Below are 19,946 nucleotides of genomic sequence, written 5' to 3' on the forward strand. Positions count from 1 at the left end.
GATGCCGTTGTCTCTCGGAGGTAAATCCCCGCTCTTCTTCCTCTGGCCTCTCTGGTGATTTCCCTCTCCTTCCCTCCTGCTGCAGGACAGTAATCAGTTAACTCCAGAGACATGGGGGCTAATTTCTTTCCATCCTTTCTCTGTCTTTTTTTATTTCCTTTTTCAAGACTTTGGATTGGAGCTCAGTTTGAAGTTTTCCATGGCACTAACCGCACAGCCTCCGAACCAAATCCAGACCCACCATTGCCAGCAGCTTCAGACTGGCAGTGGTGTATGTGTGTTATATATGCATCTGTTTTCTAACATCTTTGATTTTAGAATTATGTTATAGTGGCACTATAATGGAATTTTAGTCTAGACAAAACATGACCCTCTTTGCTGTCACCTCTCATTATCACTGGGAATTATTGTTTGGAAATGAGTCCACAGTCAGTGCAGATTACTTTATCCTTAAAATAACATCCACACAAACTAAAGAGTCAGGGGAAGAGAAAGACACAGTTTTGTATGTTGTCTTTGTGTATTTTTTAAATCTGACTGCAAAACTCGTCCATACTCGAGTGTCTCCTTTCTCCTAACGCCTGTGAACAAAAATTTGAGAGAAACTGAGGAAAACAAGCACAGAATAGATTATTCTGGAAGTGATAAGGCCCTAAATAAAAAAGCATGACGTCAACGAAGATTATATTCCCAGATGTCACAGCCATGTTTAAGCCCAAATTTACACATGTATATTGTTCCTCTGTATACGTTCAGTCCGCCTCACCCAGATTTAACTTTGTCCCTGTTCTGACCCCCCTCTCTATTTCTCTCTATGTCTAACTCTCTCCATTCACTCTCTTCCCAGATGTCTGCACACCAGCTGCGCTCAGATGGCTGAGCAGTGCAGACAGGATTGGCTTTTATAGAGCGTGCACACACATACGCACACACAAGCAGCCGTTCAGATGCGCACACAAACATGCACACAAAAGAGTCTCGCAGGGCGACCTCGCTACAGCAGGGATCCAGGACTTTTGTCCCCGAGTTTGAAGATTTCTCTCTGTACTCGCTTTTCCACATCTTCTTTCACTGTCTATGACCACATCAATAGGAAACAGATGCTCCTAACTCAAGCGACTGCAGACAAACATGGGTAATGGTCAGAGAAGGTCAGGAATTTGGCTGTTTCTCTGCTCTAATCGGATTAGTGTTTCTTTCTTTTTGTGTGTGTGTGACTAATATGAAAGTAATTAAACTTCAGTTTTTGAGAGGATAAGGAAGGTCTGTCGAAGAAACCGGGCCAGTTAAATGCCCCTGTGAAAACATAAGGTTGAAATTGCGTGACTTACTATGATTTTTAAATAAACTGAACACAGAATATATAATGCCATTGTAAACTTAGCAATGTGTTTGCTTCTATTAAATTCATTCAATTGTATCAGTACATTTTCCCTTAATACTTAATTTATGATGACAAAACACAAAATTGTAAGTTTTGACCAGACGGGAAACGGCACAAGTTGTAAAATCAAAATCATTTCTGCAGAGGTATGAGTAATAAGTTGACATACAGCTTGTGCTGTAGGGGACTTTCCTCATAATTTCGATTGAGTTGGCCTTAAAAATTAAAAAATGTAGTGCAGCGAGTTGCCTTGAAATTTGGAGTTTTCCTAACCTTTTCCTTTTTCCAGTGTACCCTTCATTAAAGTTCAATCAGTATCGTATGTATATTTATGATTCATCACTAAGATTATGTATGAAAGATGTGTGGCTGATGTTAGAGGCAGTGTCTCAGAATTAATCTTTTGATGACAAAGCACTGGGCTCCACAGCCAACTCCCACACAGAGGATGTGCTGTTGTGAATAGAACTTTTCAGATGTACATAAAGCTTCTCGACCTTGGATGTAATGCTTGGTTGCAGTTCTCCAGACATGCGCTTGTATTTTTGGTTTTCGGAAAAGGAAGACGCCACCCTCTGAGCTTTAAATGCAGACTGTGCACACCACTTTAACATGAGAAGAAATTTCAAATTTGACAGACCCGACTTGCAAAGCTATGATTAGACAATCACTATTTATGGGTGGGGTTTAGCAGATTGTCGGGTGGCTTCAGTTGTCACATTTTACTACTTCAAAGGGCAACCTCTGTTTCCAGACTGTGTTGTTGCCATGGCGACAGGGAGGACGGTATGTTGCCAGCCCCTCTGACCCTGAGTAAACCGTGACCAGACCCTTGACTTTCGATTGTGACGTAAGTGCAAGGGTCGCTTTCTGACCTCCCAGCAGGAAGGTGAGAGTGTGTGTGTTTGTGTGAGTGTTTGTGTGAGTGTGTGTGTGAGTGTGTGTGTGTGTGTGTGTCTGTCGGGTAGGGGTAAGGTGAAAGTGGGGCCACGGAGCAGAGGGATTGAACAGGTTTCAGAGGATGTGAAAGTCGGTGGGCCTCATGAGTAAACATTGTCATTGTGTGAGATGAGAGAATAATTCAAAGTGTGTGTGTGTGTGAGTGCACGTCAGGGTTACCTTCCCCTACCAGTCCAGATCCTCCTGATCATCTCCCTGGATCATCTCTCTATTGAACTCACCAACACATATACATGTGCGATTCAAGGCGAGTTACTTTTTTCGCTATCACATGGAGCTTGAAACATGTGAAACAAATTACTGCTTTGTCTGTGAGGAAGATGTTGGGATGTTAGTGCCGGGAAACAAATGCTGGAGTGATTTGGTGAAAATTTACGACCCCTTGTTGGAATCCAGAGCAAGTTTTTTTTAACAGAGACGTTTTACATTCTTTATGTTTTAGTGCAAACCTCTGGATAATAACCATTCCTTTTCAATCTGTGCAATAATTTCAGCATCAGACCGACTGCTTTTGACATTTACCTTCTAACGCTGGTTGCACACTCAACTGAAACACTGCTCATTCACTTTGAATGGGATGACGTCAGGCGTTGCTGAACTGCATTGTTGTTCTGTGTTGTGTTGCTTGTGCTGTGTATGGCAGAGGTCAAGCAGAGGCAATCAAATCTTGTGTACGTGACAGAGGAGGCAGCTGTGTGTTCATCTGGTGCACTTGTCTTTGCAATGTACTAATAGCTAGCACGGCACGTTTGCATGTTAGTTATGTTGTGTGTCCCAAGCATGAAACTGACAACTGGTGTTGGCGCGATTGCGTTCCGTGCTAGCTATCAATGCAATGGAAGAAAAGAAAAGTCAAAGAAAAGTATAACGCACCACAAAACCTTGTTTCCTCTCCATTCATCAAGCAACTATTTTCAAAAAGGAGCTTAACACTCAGGGCCTTCATGCCTTGTGTGTGTAAGACAAATATGCGAATCAAACAAAAGCAATATTATAACTTTTCTCTAGATCATTAAACTACCTTTTATTATGACCACCCATTAAATGACAGCTGAGAAAATGGAAACAAATGAAAGATAGGGAAAAGGAGAAAGAGAATGAGAGAAAAAGATGGAGGTTGAAAGTTTTCAGACTGACAAAATTTTCCTATTTCTTCATAGAAATGGAAACATGTGAACTCGACTGGCCCTGCAAGCCATGGCTGAATGAATATCATGTGACCATTGCGGTCAAACCATGGCTATGGTTTACTTGACTGCAATTAAAATACAGATTAAGACACAGGTAGTTATTGTCCTGTTTTTTTTTGTTTTTTTTTAAATCTTGGTTTTGTAACTGCTTTGCTCATCATCTGTTTTACAAATGAGAACAGTGAATAAGCCAAATGTCAGTTCAGCATCGGAAAAGGAAGTAAGTTTAGTGCAGTGTGGTAATGACTGGATTGGAATCACTGGGTTGTCTGACAGGTTAAAATTAAAATGTTGATATTGGCACTCAAACTTGCTGTAACAAATTAATGGTCTGAGAAACTTCACGAATACGGAGTCAGTAATTGTTTTGGCAGGATATCAACCGGAGAAGGAAGGAAAAGAGAAAAAAAACACATTGCATGTGCTGAGTATACTGAGACAGACAGAGATATATTGGCCGAGGACAGTAGCATTAAAATACCTATCAGAATAATACTTAAACACATATAGGTGTGGCTGCAATGTATAAATGATGTAGAGAAATGTTTTATGCTGTGTGTACCCTTCATATTCATCTAACAACAGGTTTTGTATCTTAGCACCATATTTACATTGTTGGACTTCACAAACTTCCCTCTTGATTTATGATTATCAGCATAATCACCAAGTTAAAGCAATCACGTTGTTTGCTGGGGAAACAAGCCAGACAATACGCACATGTGGTGGCGGCGGCAGCACGTACATACACAGTTCACAATCGCACACAGACACAGTCGAGCACGCTTTCCATGTGTGCTGGTGCTTGCCAAAGACCAGGAAATGGGAGGTACATCTTCCACTGTTCTCTGAAGAAAATCATGAACTACTCTTCTCCTCCCTTCTTCTCTTATTGACTGATGCTTAAAATGCTATTTGACTATCTTATTATTAATGGCTATGAGGTTAGCCAGTACGCTTGACTAATGTTGGATTATCAAGTGCTGGATTAAAAAATGTGCTTCTGGCAGATATTCATTTCTCTCTTGAGTGATTATCATTGTGTGTCTGCAGAGTAAATTATCTTCTGATACTGGCTCATTGACGAGAGATCTCTCTCAAACACTTCCTAACAAGGAGACAGCCCAAGAGATACAGAAGCCAAGAGGCTGAAGATGATCCCAGCTCCCTCCCAGTGTGTGATTGATGGAGTTCAAAGTTTACGAGGCTCACACTGACATGCCCACATGTGCTAGCTCTTTTTCCCAAGATAACTTGAGGGATGTGTGCAGTATATCACAGCTCTCTGTCTACCTGTGTGTTGCACGGTTGTGTAGTGGTTAGCTCTTGCATCCCAGCAAGAAAGTTCCTGGTTTGATTCCCTGTTTGACAGGGTACTCCGGCTCTGCTACTCCTGGTAACTACTTCAGTGTGCCTCACCTCTCACCCAATGTCAGCAGGGATTGGCTCCAGCCCGCTCCTATGACTGAAGGGATTCAAAATAATCAATGGGTAGATAGATGTGTGTTGTAGCATGTTATCAAAAATCCCAAACATATGTAAATATCTGATCCCGTCGTCCAAATTACACAATCCTTTTCTTGAGATTACAACATGTTGCGCAATCCCTTTTCTAGTGTTTATAATATTGTATTTTATTTATGTCCTATATTTTATATTTTTTAACATCTATCTTTGCACATCACAGCAGATTCCTTGTAGCCTATGTGTTAACTGCATGTTCAGTGCAAGACTCAGATCACAAAAATGCACCACAGAGTGCCACAGGAAGTCATTCCTGCCTGTGGCCATTCAATTATATAACTCCTCCCTCTGAAAAACTCTAAGTCAACAGACTGGAGTCATTAAAAGCATATCCATTTGCACTAAATATCCAATGTATTTTATTTTGTATTTTATTTTATATTTTAATTTTTAATCTTATATGCTATATTTCTTTCTTTTACTTGGAGCAAACAAAATTTCCCCCTGGGTTCAATAAAGTATTTCTGATTCTGAACCTGTACACCTGTACACATTTGCTAATAAGCACTCATACAAAGTACAGCTGATGTTGACTTTACAGGGAGTTGGTCATAAATTAAGACAGGCCAATTAGACTATTTGACCTGATGCAAGTAAAAAAACTACACACAGAAGCTTGCACGTAGAGTTTAAGGCAACAAACATCACTAAACACCAAAAATGTCAATCTTTTCACCTCCCCAGCATGTAAAATGAAAGGATCACCAGTCATTGGGATTAATCTTCTGGAAATCATGAATGTTTGTACAATTTCTTCTGTGGCAATGCTTCCAGCAGTTGTTGGAATATTTCAGCCTGGAACAAAGTGGTGGTCCAAAAGACCAACAGACAAACAAACAGACAAAGCTCCTGAGGTTTGGGAGGAGGGTTTGATCGCACTGAAGTGTCCGACTTTGACGCCAGGAACCCTGGTTCTTATCCCGTCTCTTTCCAACATGGTTTGTTTCTTTAAACCATGTCCACGAGCTTTGTAACATTATCCAAATAGTTTTTGTTGCCAAACCAAACCCCAACTATTATTAGAAAGATTATAACATTCTAATGTGAATCATTTTATTTGATGGTCAGTGGTTTCTGTTGGATGGCACGCACAAATTTCATCTTTGTTTCTTGTCATCTATAGTAGTATTTAACATCTTATCTTAATTTTCCTAGTCTTGCAAATGAAAACTAAGCCTAAAGCTATATTATCACTCTATGCTACACAGGTTAAACATGTTTTACAGGTTTTTAGTTATACTGGGAAGTTATTGATTCACTCAGATAACAGCTGAGGTTGATGCAAAAAAGAGCAGCTGTGTGGATATGTTTGTTTTGGTACCAACAGACTCCGACTCTGACCAGCAGTGCTAATAATGCATAACTCCTAAACCGAGGTTGCTGTTTGGAGACGAGCAGACAATTGCTTTGATCAATTGAAGTCCTTCATCACATATACGAAAGCATTTTCCCTTGTAACAGAAAAACATTACCAGTGTCTTGGAGCCTTCAGGAAGCACTAACACATAAATTATCAATGTTGGCCTTCGTAATAATATACGACGTTATAAAGCTGAATACTAAACCTGCCCACATATAGTTTACACTGTCATTCCTTGAGGCTACTTATAACTTTCCGTTTCCCTATATAAGGGCAGAGCTATACTTATCCACATACAGGTGTGATTTTGGCACGAACAGCAGGCTGGCAGGTGTGTTTGCTATTACAATGTGATAATGACTATCATTACAGCCCAGGTAAGAACAGGCGAGTTAGGAGGAGGCCGGGACGGAGCCGAGAGGAAAGCAATAATGCTTTTACCAGGATGTGAGCACAACTGGCGTTTCTGCTCCCTGCATAGCCTGCCATAAACACACATTTAAAGAGGTGCACATACGCACAAACCAAAACAGGGAGAAGGAGATACACAAACAGAGACTCACACAAATTAGCACCTTGGCGATTTAAATTTAGCTCCAAATGAACGCTTCAGTGAGTATCAGTATAAATGCCCTTTACAGATTACTGTTATTTCATAGAAGCAGAAAAGTGCAAGTTAGTGTTTAAGACCGTAGACTTATAGATAATGTGCAGATGTGATAAAATGCTGAATTCTTTTGTGTGGCATATTTTAGAAAACCATTTTATATCCAATAAAGTTCTTATAACATGCACTTTTATAATTTATAAGTACTATGAATACAAAGTGCAAAGTAGGAGATTCATTCCATGGAAAATTCGACACTTGTTTATATTGGAAAAGTTTTAACATGTCTTCCTAAATCAAACTGAGTTATGACTAATCCTAACACATGCACACAATCACTCACACACACCTATGTAACTGTATTTGGAAAGCAAACAAATGTTTTTTTCAGGCTTTGCTCTGTATTTCTGCTAAACAGAAACAGTCAGATGCGTGCACACGTGCACATTCACACAAAAACACACATCTTTGAATCATTATGTTCAGCTTTTCTAACCTTTGAAAATCTTACCACTGCCACCTTTATCTCGTAAACCTATAATCCAACCTTTAAATGTAAATCAGACTTTTTGACTTTTAGAATAGGTAGGGGCCTGCATACTGTCCTGTTTTCTTGGTTTTCTGTGATTGCAAACATTTATTTGTCATGACTTTGCACACATACATACATATGCACTTTGAGACCTGCAGTCAGTGCCTAGATCCAAAGAAAGCATTATTTTCCAAAGCAATGATTTAATGAGCAGACTCTGAGGCCAAGACAAATGATATGGCATGATAAGTTTTCATCATGTTTATGGTAATGATGATGATAATTGCGACAATTGTCATTCAGATTTTCTTGGGATGCATGTTTAAAGTGAGTGTTGTTGCTGGCTTTTTGCACTAAAGTGCCTCTTTTTGCGTATTTTGTATCCATAATGTTTTCAAACTCACTCACTCACTTAAATGATAATTCAATATGAATTCAAGGGTTTGACATTACACTCCATCTATTCTTCTCTTCTTCTTCTAAATGCTATACTTTAGTAGGACTGTGTGTGTGTGTGTGCATGTTTGCATGTGTGCATGTGTGCATGTGTGCGTGTGTGTGTGTGTGTGTGTGTGTGTGTGTGTGTGTGTGTGCGTGCGTGCATGTGTTAGAGAGCCTTGTACCAGATGTTATTTTGCAGGAGAGAGCAGATTCTCAGAGCTTGTTGCAAAAAAGGAGAATTGTTACAACATAGATGTGGTGAAATATCTTTGAAAACTGTTGCCACTTTCTGGTCAGGTTCCCATAATGTAAGGTTATAAAAGATGCAGATGTATAAAATAAATTGTACCAAATGGATTCATGAATGGTTAATAAATCCTTCAAATAGCTTATTAGCAAGTGAGAACCCAAAAATGTATATATCTAAAAATACAAGCAGAGATAAATAACAGAAAAACAACAATCAAATGAATAACAAAGAACAAACATACAGGAGTCAGTGTAAAAATTCATCATGGAAAAATAAAATGCACATGGTGAAAGATTTTAACTGCATTATCACCAATGTTCTTAATAATGACTTCTAGCTAATTAATTCATTTCTCCCTACCTGTCAGCCATAAGTCTGTTGCTCAGTCGGTCCACACCCAATTATGACACTTGCTTAGATGGGTTGACATGAAAAGCACATCTGAAGCACAGACTATTCAAAAATCCGAATTTGACCCAAATGTTTTTTTCTGTTTTAGGACAAGGAATCATTTGTTTTGGCAAATGTTCACTCTGGTTGACTGCCCCAGCTCGGTGAAAGAGAAGTACACATCCGCTTCCCAGCTCTTTTCTATGGGACTTTCCGGATCTGTCTCCCACGCAGTGAATGAGACAAGGCTGCACAGAGCCACCAACTAACTAACAAAATTGAACTGAACTGATTTGTATCATTTGAGCCATATGTGTGCACACAAACATTCAGATGCACTGATGAGAGACTCTGCAGATCTATTTATGGATTTATTGCCGAGTAACTCTTGTCCCTATAGAAGACACCAGCCAATCATTTTCACTGTGTCAAATGACGAATCTGTCTCTCCCTCTCTGTCATTGGCTGTTTCCTGCACAGCAACAAGTCAGTCTGTGTTCCAGCTCCGGCCTAGTTCCAGCTGGCCAAACTATTTACGCTACCAGGCATAAACACTTGAGACTGGGGATGAAATTGGATTTATTGCTCTAGCCGGACCAATTGTTTGGTATCTGATGTCACACAAAGCTTTTGCTGTGATTGGTCCATTCCAAAAGTATGAATTATTATGATTGTGTTGCCTAATAATCAAGAGGATCGAGTTTTGCTCATGGCTGCTGTTAATCTCTGAGAGCAACATGGTCCGCAGATATACTAGATGCTCGCTCGTTTTCCTGAAACACAAATACACACAGCACAAATACACACACAGCACAAATACACAAATGTGCGCATGCATGTGGGCATGCATGCGCACTTTTTTTTCTCATCTCTCTCTGTCTCTCTCTTTTACACCCACACACAAACAAACACACACATCTCTGTTTCTCACAGTCTAGTCTTTCTGTTGTTTGATTTACTTGTGAACTCTGACCCTTGCTGGGCTGAGCTGGATGGACTCTTGGCCCTGCTGCTGCTCCAACCAGTTAATTTACCGCATAACCCAAATGGAACTGCGTGCCTGCATTTTTTCATTCTGGTTGAAAAATCACAATTTGTTACCTTAATTTTTTCTCTTCAGACATATTATTATCTCATATTTCTTTATTATTGCCTTTGTGTCTGTTAAGATCCTGCACCTGAACTACCTGCTGCTTCTATACAAGAGCTGAACAAAATGAAGTCATCTTTATGAACCTCAGTCTGCACAAACGAAAACCGCTTGTTCGTGTTACACCCATCATTTCAGAGTTTTACAAGCCGCTGAAGGACCTTTTGTTGTAATTCATTTCCTGTTGTGAAGCTCAAATCAATTAAAGACGGCAGCAGCGATGTGACTCCATCTGACCTTGGTCTGTGAAAACCCCCCACATAAGCCTGTGAGCAGGATGGTGAGAAAGCAAAGAGTTGTGGTCATTTAAACACAAGATCATAAAAGCATCTTAAACAGAAGAAATATTGTAGTAATTTGCAAATTAATTTCCTTGTATGGTTCTTTTTAAACTAAAAACTAAAATAATTAAAACAACTTACGATATGTAACTTTGTCCACTAGTCAATCAAAACAATAACCAACGATCTAGTTTGATGATGCTGTGTAGCAGCGTGGGAAACGGGCAAATCCACAGTTAAAGCAGATATAATGCAATTAAAAAGTGACCAAAATGAAACGTCCCGTTACCATTAATAAAATTGAGGATTTCACTGACTTTGTATATCTTTGCAAACATTATGGATAATGTAAATGCAAAGTTAACAAAATATATATCATAGGTTGAGTTGTTTGTTGACATTTTAATGAAGAATTGTTATGTATGTCCAGTTTAGCACTTTGGCTTGCTTGTTTTTCACACAACTCAACTTCAGATCTCCAACACGTTGATTCTCCATGGTGGCCGACCGAAATTGTTTAATTTAGGAACTTATATCCCTTGAGTTCCAACCTTTAATTTGGCCCTAACGGAGCCCTCAGCACAATGCAGATCCTTGTCATGGTCCGTATGTCTTGTCTCTCCATGCATGTCTGAAAAGCTAAAAGAAAACATATAGTATCGTCCTGAAATAAGTAAATCTGCAGTAAATAAACCTGTCAGCACTTCTTTGAACAGATGAATGAGAAAGGGATCTTTATTTTCTACATTCCTTTGATGGCTCTTCTTAAAGTCATAGCTGTGGTATTTTGCTAAAAGTCTCATCTCAGAAGGCGGTCCATCGCTTTGAGTTTTTAAACAGATGTGGGATCCCCACTGTTTCCTGCCTGACACATACAGTCTGAAAATATTGAGTTATGAGAGACAATCAATGTGGGTTATGACTTCTTAAAGCATTTTTTTGTGAAATACACTTAAGCCATCTTGCTGAGTTTAAGATGAGAAGATAGGATACCAGCATATTTACCACATGGTAAGAATGTGGCAGCAGAGGCTCAGACTACAGCAACAATATCCATGTTGGCCTGATGCATTTAACAGTTAAGAAATAAAGTGGTTCAGTTTGGCAACTCATAGCTGAGTTCCTGTTTCCACTCTCTGTGCAAAGCTGAGCTAATGGCCTGTAGCTTCACATTTAGCACTCAGGCATAAACAATAGGGGAGGAAGTACTCAGACATTTCACTGTACAGATAAATAGACAGTACTCAAGTAAGGGTGTTTTCACACCTGAACATCAAGGTCTTTGTTGCTTTGTATAAATTTGATCCGGTTTTGGTTTCCCGTTGTAATTTAGGCAGCGCACAAAAGAAAATTGCATGACAAATTCTGACATCATCACCCTGACATTGATCAGTTTGTTGATAGGCCTGCGCCAAGAACCTGCTCTTTTTGTAATATCATCATGGTATTACTAACGACAATACGGTTCAAAGGTTCAAAGGTTTTATTTGTCATCTGCACAACAGATACAGCGTACATGTTGGCAATGAAAATCTTAAATCCCAGGCACCTCAAGCAACTCACCATGTAATAGTGTCAGAAAATAAGAGTAACTAAAAATACAAATACCAATACACTAGTGCAAATAAACAATAAAGTACAAATGTCATTAACTAGTGCAAAAAAAAAAAAACATTATAAGGTGCCAATAAACATTATAATAAAAAAATTATAAGGTGCCAGAGTGAAATATATACATGTGCAGTCAGGATTTAGCAGAAGTTATGGGGAGGTATGAACTGATTTGAATTATTGCACTCATTATATTTTTATGTAAGGTTAGAAATATGATGAATAGAAAGATATGACAGAATGAGAATTCTTGCTAACTAAATAAATAAATATAGTTCTTTGTGTGTATGAATAATATAATGTATAAATAAAGAGATGAAGAGACTGCAAGCAATCGTCCTTTATTCTTCTTTAGCTCAATGCTGTCTTAGATTCTTGCAATTGGTCTAATGTCTGAACTATCCACAAAAGGGCTTTCACCCTACAAACAGACAGAGCCATGGTTCAATTTGATCCAGACCGAGAACACTACATTTTCAGCCGTCGGTCCAGATTGTGTCTCTCAGTGGGTTTCACAAAAATAAATACTTAACTTTCAAAGTCATACATTTGGATGTTTTATCATTTTTAATGGCTGGATTTAGGATGAATTAATACTTAAAACTCTGTCAGAACTGACACCTGATACATTAATCATCGTGTATTTTCAGTCACATTGAGATCACATTGTTCCAGGACATTTTAATTGAAACCCAGTAGACGGAACAGCTCTTCCGTTTCTAAGATGTTCTCTGTCTGTGAGTCCTATAAAAACTGCAGTGACACACTTCCCTGACTCATCCCACCTGTTCAGACATTATTACTTTAAAGTACCATAGTAACACACGTCCTAAGCTGCCTGAGTTATTGGGTTAGCTCTTCTCCTTGTTGTGCAACACAACTCAATCCCTCGCTCTCAGTTCCTTTCCTAAGCCCTTGATAAGGAAGTGGACTGAATTTTCTTCTTTTTTTGTGTCCTTTCCAGCGAGACTGACCTAAAAGGCAGAAGGGGGGAGGTATGTGTTACAGTACAATAGCCGGTAAATCTCTCGGCAGCAACCACACCACAGCACTGAGTACATGCTTATAGAGGAAGGCTAATCAGCTTTCTGCAGATGGGTTAATGTCCTTACAGTGGCTGAGAGGGGGGGGCTATATTTAGTGTCCACTCTCTCCCTCTTAACAGGGATAACACTGGCCCTCTCTGTAGCTCATCTCTCTCTCTTTCTCTCTGCTTATATTCATCATGTGGGCAGAGAGAAAGGGAAATACGGATGATGAGAATAAAAAAAATCTGAGCACATAGATGATATGAAGCTGTGTATTCACCTTACAGCACAGATAGGAGTGACAAAAAAAACTAAAATCCTTGTTTTGGTCAAAGGAGTAAGGTTAAAAGCAAAGATGAAGAGAAGTGTGATGGAGAGAAGAAAGAGATCATGAGAGAGAGAGAGAGAGAGAGAGACTAAGTAAAATATTTATTCTTAGTGTCGGCAGGGAAAGTGACATCTGGAGGCTGAGGCCTGCGGGCATTAAGAGTGATGCAGATCTGCAGCCAGTCTGCTCAGTCCATTACCATGTGTCCCTGGAGACCAGTGCTCAGCTGGTAGTAAGGTGTTCGCATATACCTGCTGTCCAAGTTCACTCCTGGCTAATGTGGTCTGGCAAACAGCGTGATGACGGTAGCTGGCGGTTATTGACGTCTCTCAAAGGGGAAATCCGTCACGTTCTGCTGTAACTCATTGGCAGCAGCTATTGTACCCTCTGGGATTGCGCGGGCACCTCAGGACGTTGACCAGATGAAAACTTCCGCCTGTCTGCCAAAGCCCGGGCACCAGAACTAAATGCCAGAGCTATTTACCTCATGTAAACCGAGGTTTACTGAGGTGAAGCATCCAGGAATCGTCATGTAAGGTGAGCGTGACAATGATGGGAAAAAACCACTGAAGCAAAGAACGGTTGTGTGATGGTCTTTTTTGTTTTTAATTATCAAGTCGAAAAACTTTGCAACACAATTATCAGATCATTATTTCCATGTCCAAACAGGACAGCAGTTTAAAATCACACGTACACAACTGTGACACAATCTCTTTGGAGCAACAGAAAAATTCATATGAAACAGTTCAGAGCACAAAGTCAAATCTGCATCTCAGTTTAAACACAGTGTCCACCCGCGCTGCTCCGCCTCACACGAAGTAAAACACAGATTTCCCCCACACCACGAAGAAAAACAAAACAATCCTTGACTCAATGACACAGCCCTTGAATCTGCCTGCTACAACCAGCCAAACACAAACTGTACAAAAATAGAGATCGATAGAAAAATAAGAGCTCTGATTGAACATGTCTGAGAGAATATACTGAGTCTCTTTCACTTTGAAAGCTGAGAAAAATCCTAGCTCAACTTATTGCCACTCAATTATCCATGTGATTGTCTGTTACCTGTAATCATTTTTTATGTGGTGCTCTTCCATGCTAAGAAGAGATTTAAATTGACAATTCCAACGAGTCAAATTGTAATGTTTTCAGAAAAGTCAGGATAAACACTGACCAATGTTAATTGTGCTTCTTACACCTCTGAAGCTTTTGTATCTGTTGGGTCCTTGGCAGTTTTAAGCTTGTACATTGCTGAAACACACACAATCCAAACTCCACCCCTCTTACAAACACACATCTGCATCACTGTCAGCTCTGCAGATATTTGCAGATGCCGCTACAGGAGATACATATCCTGAAAACAGCTTGTACACATGGAAAGCAATCATTTTTTCTATTACAGTGAATATCAAAATGCCTTTGTACACAAAATATGGAGAAATTTACCATTCTATTTATTTGATTTAAAAAGATGGGATGTAATGTAACATATAATCATATTTTTGTATCGTTTTGATTATACTAAAACTTTAATTTGTAATTTCCGAAAAGTTTCAAAAAACTGTTTCAAAATACAATTTCAAATGAGTTGCACATCTAATTTACTTTCTGTTTTAGATGCATTCGAAACTTAAAGGTGTCCTGTAGAGTTTCTGACCACTAGTAGCGCTATGGAGTATTGCAGTAAGTGAGTCCCCATTTCATTTGTATCGTGCTCCAAGGATTCACACGCACATATTGAACCAAACAGGGCATATTTATATCCCTCAATCAGCTTCACTCTGTTCCACTGATGTCTGGTGATGCACAAGGAAAAATACCCCAAATGTGGGATTGTAAAACAATGCATGTTTTAAAATATCAAAAACTAATATATCCATCCAACAATTACTTTTTGACCTTGAGGATAAAACCTAACTTTATATAGTGTTATCGATCTGAACTCCACAGGGCACCTTTAAGAAAGGATGAGTAGCATATTTCAAGGCAATTTATTAATGTGCATTTTACCTTGCAAAATTTCAGCATGTAGCATGTGTGCATGTTGATAGACACTTTTTAAGAATTACAGTTGTTGAAATAGTAAATCAAAATAAGACAAACTCCTCTCTGGGATAAGTTGCATGTTATGTTGTCAGGCTGTGTGCTGGTCCATTTTACTGTATGTTGCAACAGAAAAGGGCAGTTTATTTTCTCCCGTAACGAAACTGTTTCTCCCACAAGTACGATCTACTTTACTTTAACAAGCATTTTTTTATCCCCACCCTCCCCCTCTCTATCCACCACCTCCAGTCTACCGCCCCTTCTTTCTATAGTTGATGAGATTATGTTGTTACTTCCTCTTTGGTAATCAGGATGTGCGTTCGTCTAGCAGGACCGCAGATAAGAGACAGCTTTAGCGAAACATTGTCAAAAAAGATAAAAAGGAAAAAAAGTTGAGGAAGATACATTTCTCAGTGTAAGAGACCCTTACTCAGCTATTGGTAAACTCTCACAATACATTCATCTTTATCAGGGGTCATCATTGCTCGTCACTGAGACAACTCAGCGGCTCTCCGCAACCACGATAACTGTCTCTTCCCTTTGGGCTTTGTCGAGGCACTTAAAGAAACTTATTCCTGTACAGGAATAAAGCATGCATTGTTTTGTTGTTTTTCAGTTCAGACAGAACTTGAGTGTCGAAGTAGATCTTTGGATTTGTAAACAGTATCAGTTCCTTTTTTTTGCATGGTCCGCCTCCTCCCCCCCACATACACACACACACGCCCACACACAAAGAGCAGAGCACATGTAAAAGGTCAAAGTGTTGCTGTTGTTGGATCAAGAATCAATATCTTCATTGCATCATGTTCAATATCTTCAATGCATCGTGTGCGTGTGTCTGTTCCTCTCCATGGCTGCCGCCTGTAAATGTGAGGGTCTGGTTTCTGTTTCTGTGTATTGAGTTCGTAGGAGGAAAATATCTTTAGATCCAGGGTGTCGATGACTCTGAGGCTCGACTTGTGGTCTTTTCCATCAAATCGATCTTGGCCCTGATGAAAGAACCATGAAACTGATGGTCAGCCTCTGTCATTGGCATCTCTCCCAGTGTGCTCAGCTCCTTCGTACTGTGGCACCGTACTGCAGGGAAAAGCCTTTCTCTGGCCCACTGTCTTCCCTTCTTTACTTTATTCTCTTCTTTAATCTGCGCCTTAATGTCTGTTTAAATTTGTCTCCAGCATTTGCCCCTCTCATTTCCCTCAGTTTCCCATCTTATGGAAGAGATAAAAACGTCATCATTTACCCCTTTTAATTGGACATGTGTTCCACCAGCTACACAAAAAGCATAGATGCTCACAAGGTTTAGTTACAGGGCAACCAGGTGGCGTACATGGGATGTGCAGGAGTAAGATACGGATGATGAGGAGGCGAGGGTGGACAGGCGTAGACAGGCTGAATCTGCGCTACATAATAGTTGCTGAAGTTGCCATCGGAGACATAAGGGGCAGGCTGATAGAAGCAGGTGACATTGGCAGCATTGGGAATGGCATTCTGCTCAGCCAGGACCCGCAGCGCCAGTGACGAGATGAGGCTGAGCGTCTGGCGCCTCTCGTGGCCCATCAGGCACACCGTGCTCTCCTGTACCACGTCGTACAGCGTGGCCAGGTAGTCATACTTCCTGTCCTCCAGGTCCACAAAATGGTTCTGCAGGTAGGACTCCAGCTTCCTCCTCTGCTCGCCCACGTCGGGAAAGTCTATGAAGAACCGCGAGCACATGTAGCGCTGCAGCAGTTTCATCTCGCCTTCTGATGCTGCACGGAAACCTCGCACCAGGAGGTGGCAGTACTTGAGTAAGCCCCCTCCTCGGATCTCTTCGGGACTCCGTGTGCAGATGAGGCGCTTACGCAGGTGATCGAGGGCAGTGGGGAAGTCGCCGTAGACGCTCTCCCCAAGGATTGTGGGGTGGAAGGTGGCAGCCATCGGGTGCTCTGAGCACTCGTAGAAGAGGAGGAGCGAGTCCAGCCGGATCTGGAAGGAGTCCACGCTGAACTCAAACTGCCGTCGAAGGGAGTCGACAAACTTTAGCTCCACGTTCTTGCCACGGTTGTTGGAGAGGGAGATGAGACTCCAGCGGTCAGAGTCATTACACACCTTCACCATCTTTTGCACATAGGCCTCCTGAAAACCCAAAAGTGAAGAGTCAGACTCAAAGTACTGATATGTCTCCTGCATCTCATGGTTTGTAAGGTTTAAATACGTGGGTCCATGAGTGAAAATTGAAGTCAAAAGACACCTGAGTCCCTGGTAAAACAAGATTTTGTCTTTGTATGTAGTGTCATTCTATTTTCTATAATCTATCACTTGTAGAATTTCCAAAAGGCACTGCAGCATAATAAGAGCAAATAATAAGCAAAACTGAACTGGAATTATAAAGATTATTGACAAACCATTTCCTACAAAGAATACACCACTCAGTCACCCACTACTTTCTCTCTCTGTTGACTCCACCTCCTTGTTTTTCCTTCCTCTCGCAGCTCTAGTTTGGTGTTAGTTCCTGAAGCACTTCTGCCTATTTGCTCTTAAATGTACCCTAAACATGTTTGTCACACATGTTTGCTTTCATGGTTCAAGGTTGATAAATATTGGCAATAACAAGGAGATCATATGGATGCCTAAGACTTGAAAAACCAGTCGTAGTTTGAGTGGGATCAACAACTGTACATAAATGCTTTTAGCACCATGATAAAAAATTATAGTATAATGATTGGGTAAGGATGCTGGTCTGTTGCTCATGATGTTTTGCTGATCACATCTGTTGGTGGGCCATTAGTAGCCTGGATAGTCTGTGGTATCCAGGTAACTGAGGGCCGACTGATTAATGTGGATCCGGCTCCAATTGGATTAGACAGAATCCTCTTTGAAACCAACCTTTTTACTATATAAGGCTCATATCTATGTTGGTTGGGGTGTATTTGTGGAAGATCTAAATGTTGTTAAATAAAATATAAGAGATTGTGCCAACAGAAAATGTGACCATTGACTGGGACATGCATAACTTCAGCAGTGAGAGATCTGTAATTACATGAGTGCGGATGGAAATGAGAGAAAGATGGAGATGCTAAGCAAACTTGCCTGGAAAGTTTGAAAGCCTGAAAAGGTTAGAGTCAAAATGTAAATTCTACTGAGCAAATATTACGATCAGTACAGGATATAACTGAATACATTACCTTTAAGGTCACTGGTGTGATCTTCTCTTTATTCACTCCCTCAGGCAAGAAGTCTAGAAGAGAGTCCAGGACTATGTCTTTCACTATCTGAAACTCCATCTCTCCTTTCAGCTCGGCGCAGAATATCAAGTCCAGATCTTTCCATCCCAGCCCGCTGTCCTCATGCAGGACGTAGCTCGCAGCGGAGCCGTTCAGGCGCACCTCCCGGACATGTATCCGCCTCTCCTCCATGCGGCTCCGGACCACCTTGACAATATCTCTCGGCTTCACCTCCAGGGTCGGGAAGCTCCAGCGACCGTGGATGGGGATGGAGCCGGTGAGGATGTTGTCCAGCCGCTGCACTTGCTCCCAGTTGAGCACGCTGAGGCTGATGCTGTCCCCGTCCGAGCCGCTGTTGGCCGCAGCGGACTCGTCCATGCTGATCAAGAGGGATGCGAACGACGGAACTTTGCGCTACCTGCCGTCCTGTAGAAAAGAATCGTTGAGACTGAACTGTATCATAACATCGAGATGCTGGAAGAGGAAAGTGCTTTACGCATGACGAAGGAGAAGTATCTGGGCGGCGTTAGGCTTGTCCTACTTCTCCTGCGCACCAGACAAACTCAATTCTCGAGCTTAGTCCTGCATCTGCTGGCCCGCTGCGCTCGGGCTCTATCGCCACCTCATGCGATTGTTCCCCACAGCATCAGTTTTTCATTACATGCCAAAGACTCACTGACCGATCCATCACATCAAAAGGAAAGCGTTTCGAATATTTACTTTGGCTCAATTTTACGCACGTATCACATAGCCAACAGCAACTTTTACGCATCGCCGTAAATGCTGACCCCCCCTCTGGGCTGCACACCTACTTTCAGAAAGCGGTGGATGGCTTCTTGTCTTTTACATTTTGGCCGTTTCTCCCTCGTTGTTGCTGCGTGATGCCACAGAGGTCCCGCTCCACAGCTGCTGGAGAAGTCGTTGTGCGTCCAGTCTGCGAGGCGCACGGGGCGGGTCGGTTTGACTGACAGTCCACACCTCCTAAAAGCTGCTGTCACTTCCCAAGCGGACTTTGAATGGCTGCGAGCCCGGAGACTGAGGCGTGTCTGGAGAATGGGCGGTGCAGGAGAACAGACAGAGTGTCGTGTTGGACGCTGAGCCTTAACCAAAAAATACGCTTTTCGCCCGGAGTTGACTTCTCCTGCGCCCCCTTGTTCTCCAAAACCACTTGTGTCAACACCTCTATTACTCCAGAGGTGCAGCCAACCTCCAAACCCCCTGTATCATGTGTGATCAATGAGAAAACCTACTCAACAACTGATCCAACACTGCAGTGAAGTTTAACTCACTTACAAATACAATACAAATCATACCAAATTATACAACTTTATTAATCCCAACAAATGCATTTTAGTTTGTACGTTTATAATAATCTGAACTAAACCTGAGTAAACTTTAGATTTTTATTTTCACTTTTTATTTCCACTTCTTCTTTCATTCTTTAAACTTTCTGTAATCTGGTGAAAGCTGGCACAACAATTTCCTTTGTGAAGTCTTATCCTATCTCATCTTATCTCTAAAAGAAGACCAATAAAAACAGTACACAGACATCAACCAATATAATAAAACACTTAAACACCATAAAATAGCCGTTAAGTTGCATTGAGGTAAAAGTGCAATTTATTAAAAGTGTGCAGCTCATTTGAGTCAACTATAGAAGCCCAAAT

The 19,946-nt window shown here is 40.9% G+C and overlaps 2 protein-coding genes across 3 annotated transcripts in view; one reads left to right on the forward strand and one right to left on the reverse strand.

Annotated features, from left to right (window-relative positions):
- LOC109632470 (R-spondin-3-like) overlaps positions 1-10,014 on the forward strand; it is a 63,830-nt gene extending 53,816 nt beyond the window's left edge. Inside the window, exon 5 of the mRNA XM_069515444.1 lies at positions 8,745-10,014. Coding sequence (XP_069371545.1) covers positions 8,745-8,803 — 59 coding nt within the window. The 3' untranslated portion in view covers positions 8,804-10,014. The remainder of the gene's footprint in view (positions 1-8,744) is intronic.
- Positions 10,015-13,615: 3,601 nt separating this feature from the next.
- Positions 13,616-19,446, reverse strand: LOC109632600 (terminal nucleotidyltransferase 5A-like). Of its 2 annotated transcripts, XM_020091990.2 has the most exons (3): positions 19,092-19,446; positions 18,241-18,705; positions 13,616-17,191 (listed from the first exon to the last, which is right to left on the reverse strand). In XM_020091990.2, the coding sequence occupies exons 2-3, from the start codon at positions 18,655-18,657 to the stop codon at positions 16,376-16,378; spliced, it is 1,233 nt and encodes a 410-aa protein (XP_019947549.1). In that variant the 5' UTR covers positions 18,658-18,705; positions 19,092-19,446; the 3' UTR covers positions 13,616-16,375. The 2 variants fall into 2 exon arrangements, with proteins under 2 accessions (XP_019947549.1, XP_019947548.1); XM_020091989.2 differs by having other exon boundaries at positions 18,241-19,446.
- Positions 19,447-19,946: the final 500 nt, after the last annotated feature.

The sequence above is a fragment of the Paralichthys olivaceus genome, chromosome 19, assembly GCF_024713975.1.
Source record: "Paralichthys olivaceus isolate ysfri-2021 chromosome 19, ASM2471397v2, whole genome shotgun sequence".
Classification (NCBI taxonomy): domain Eukaryota; kingdom Metazoa; phylum Chordata; class Actinopteri; order Pleuronectiformes; family Paralichthyidae; genus Paralichthys; species Paralichthys olivaceus.

Bases quoted from the DNA above. Each gene is read 5' to 3' on its own strand.
- LOC109632600 (XM_020091990.2), bottom strand. From the start codon at position 18,657: ATGGACGAGTCCGCTGCGGCCAACAGCGGCTCGGACGGGGACAGCATC. The intron at 17,192-18,240 runs GTAATGTATTCA...TTGGGTTTTCAG, and splicing joins TCACACCAGTGACCTTAAAG to GAGGCCTATGTGCAAAAGAT.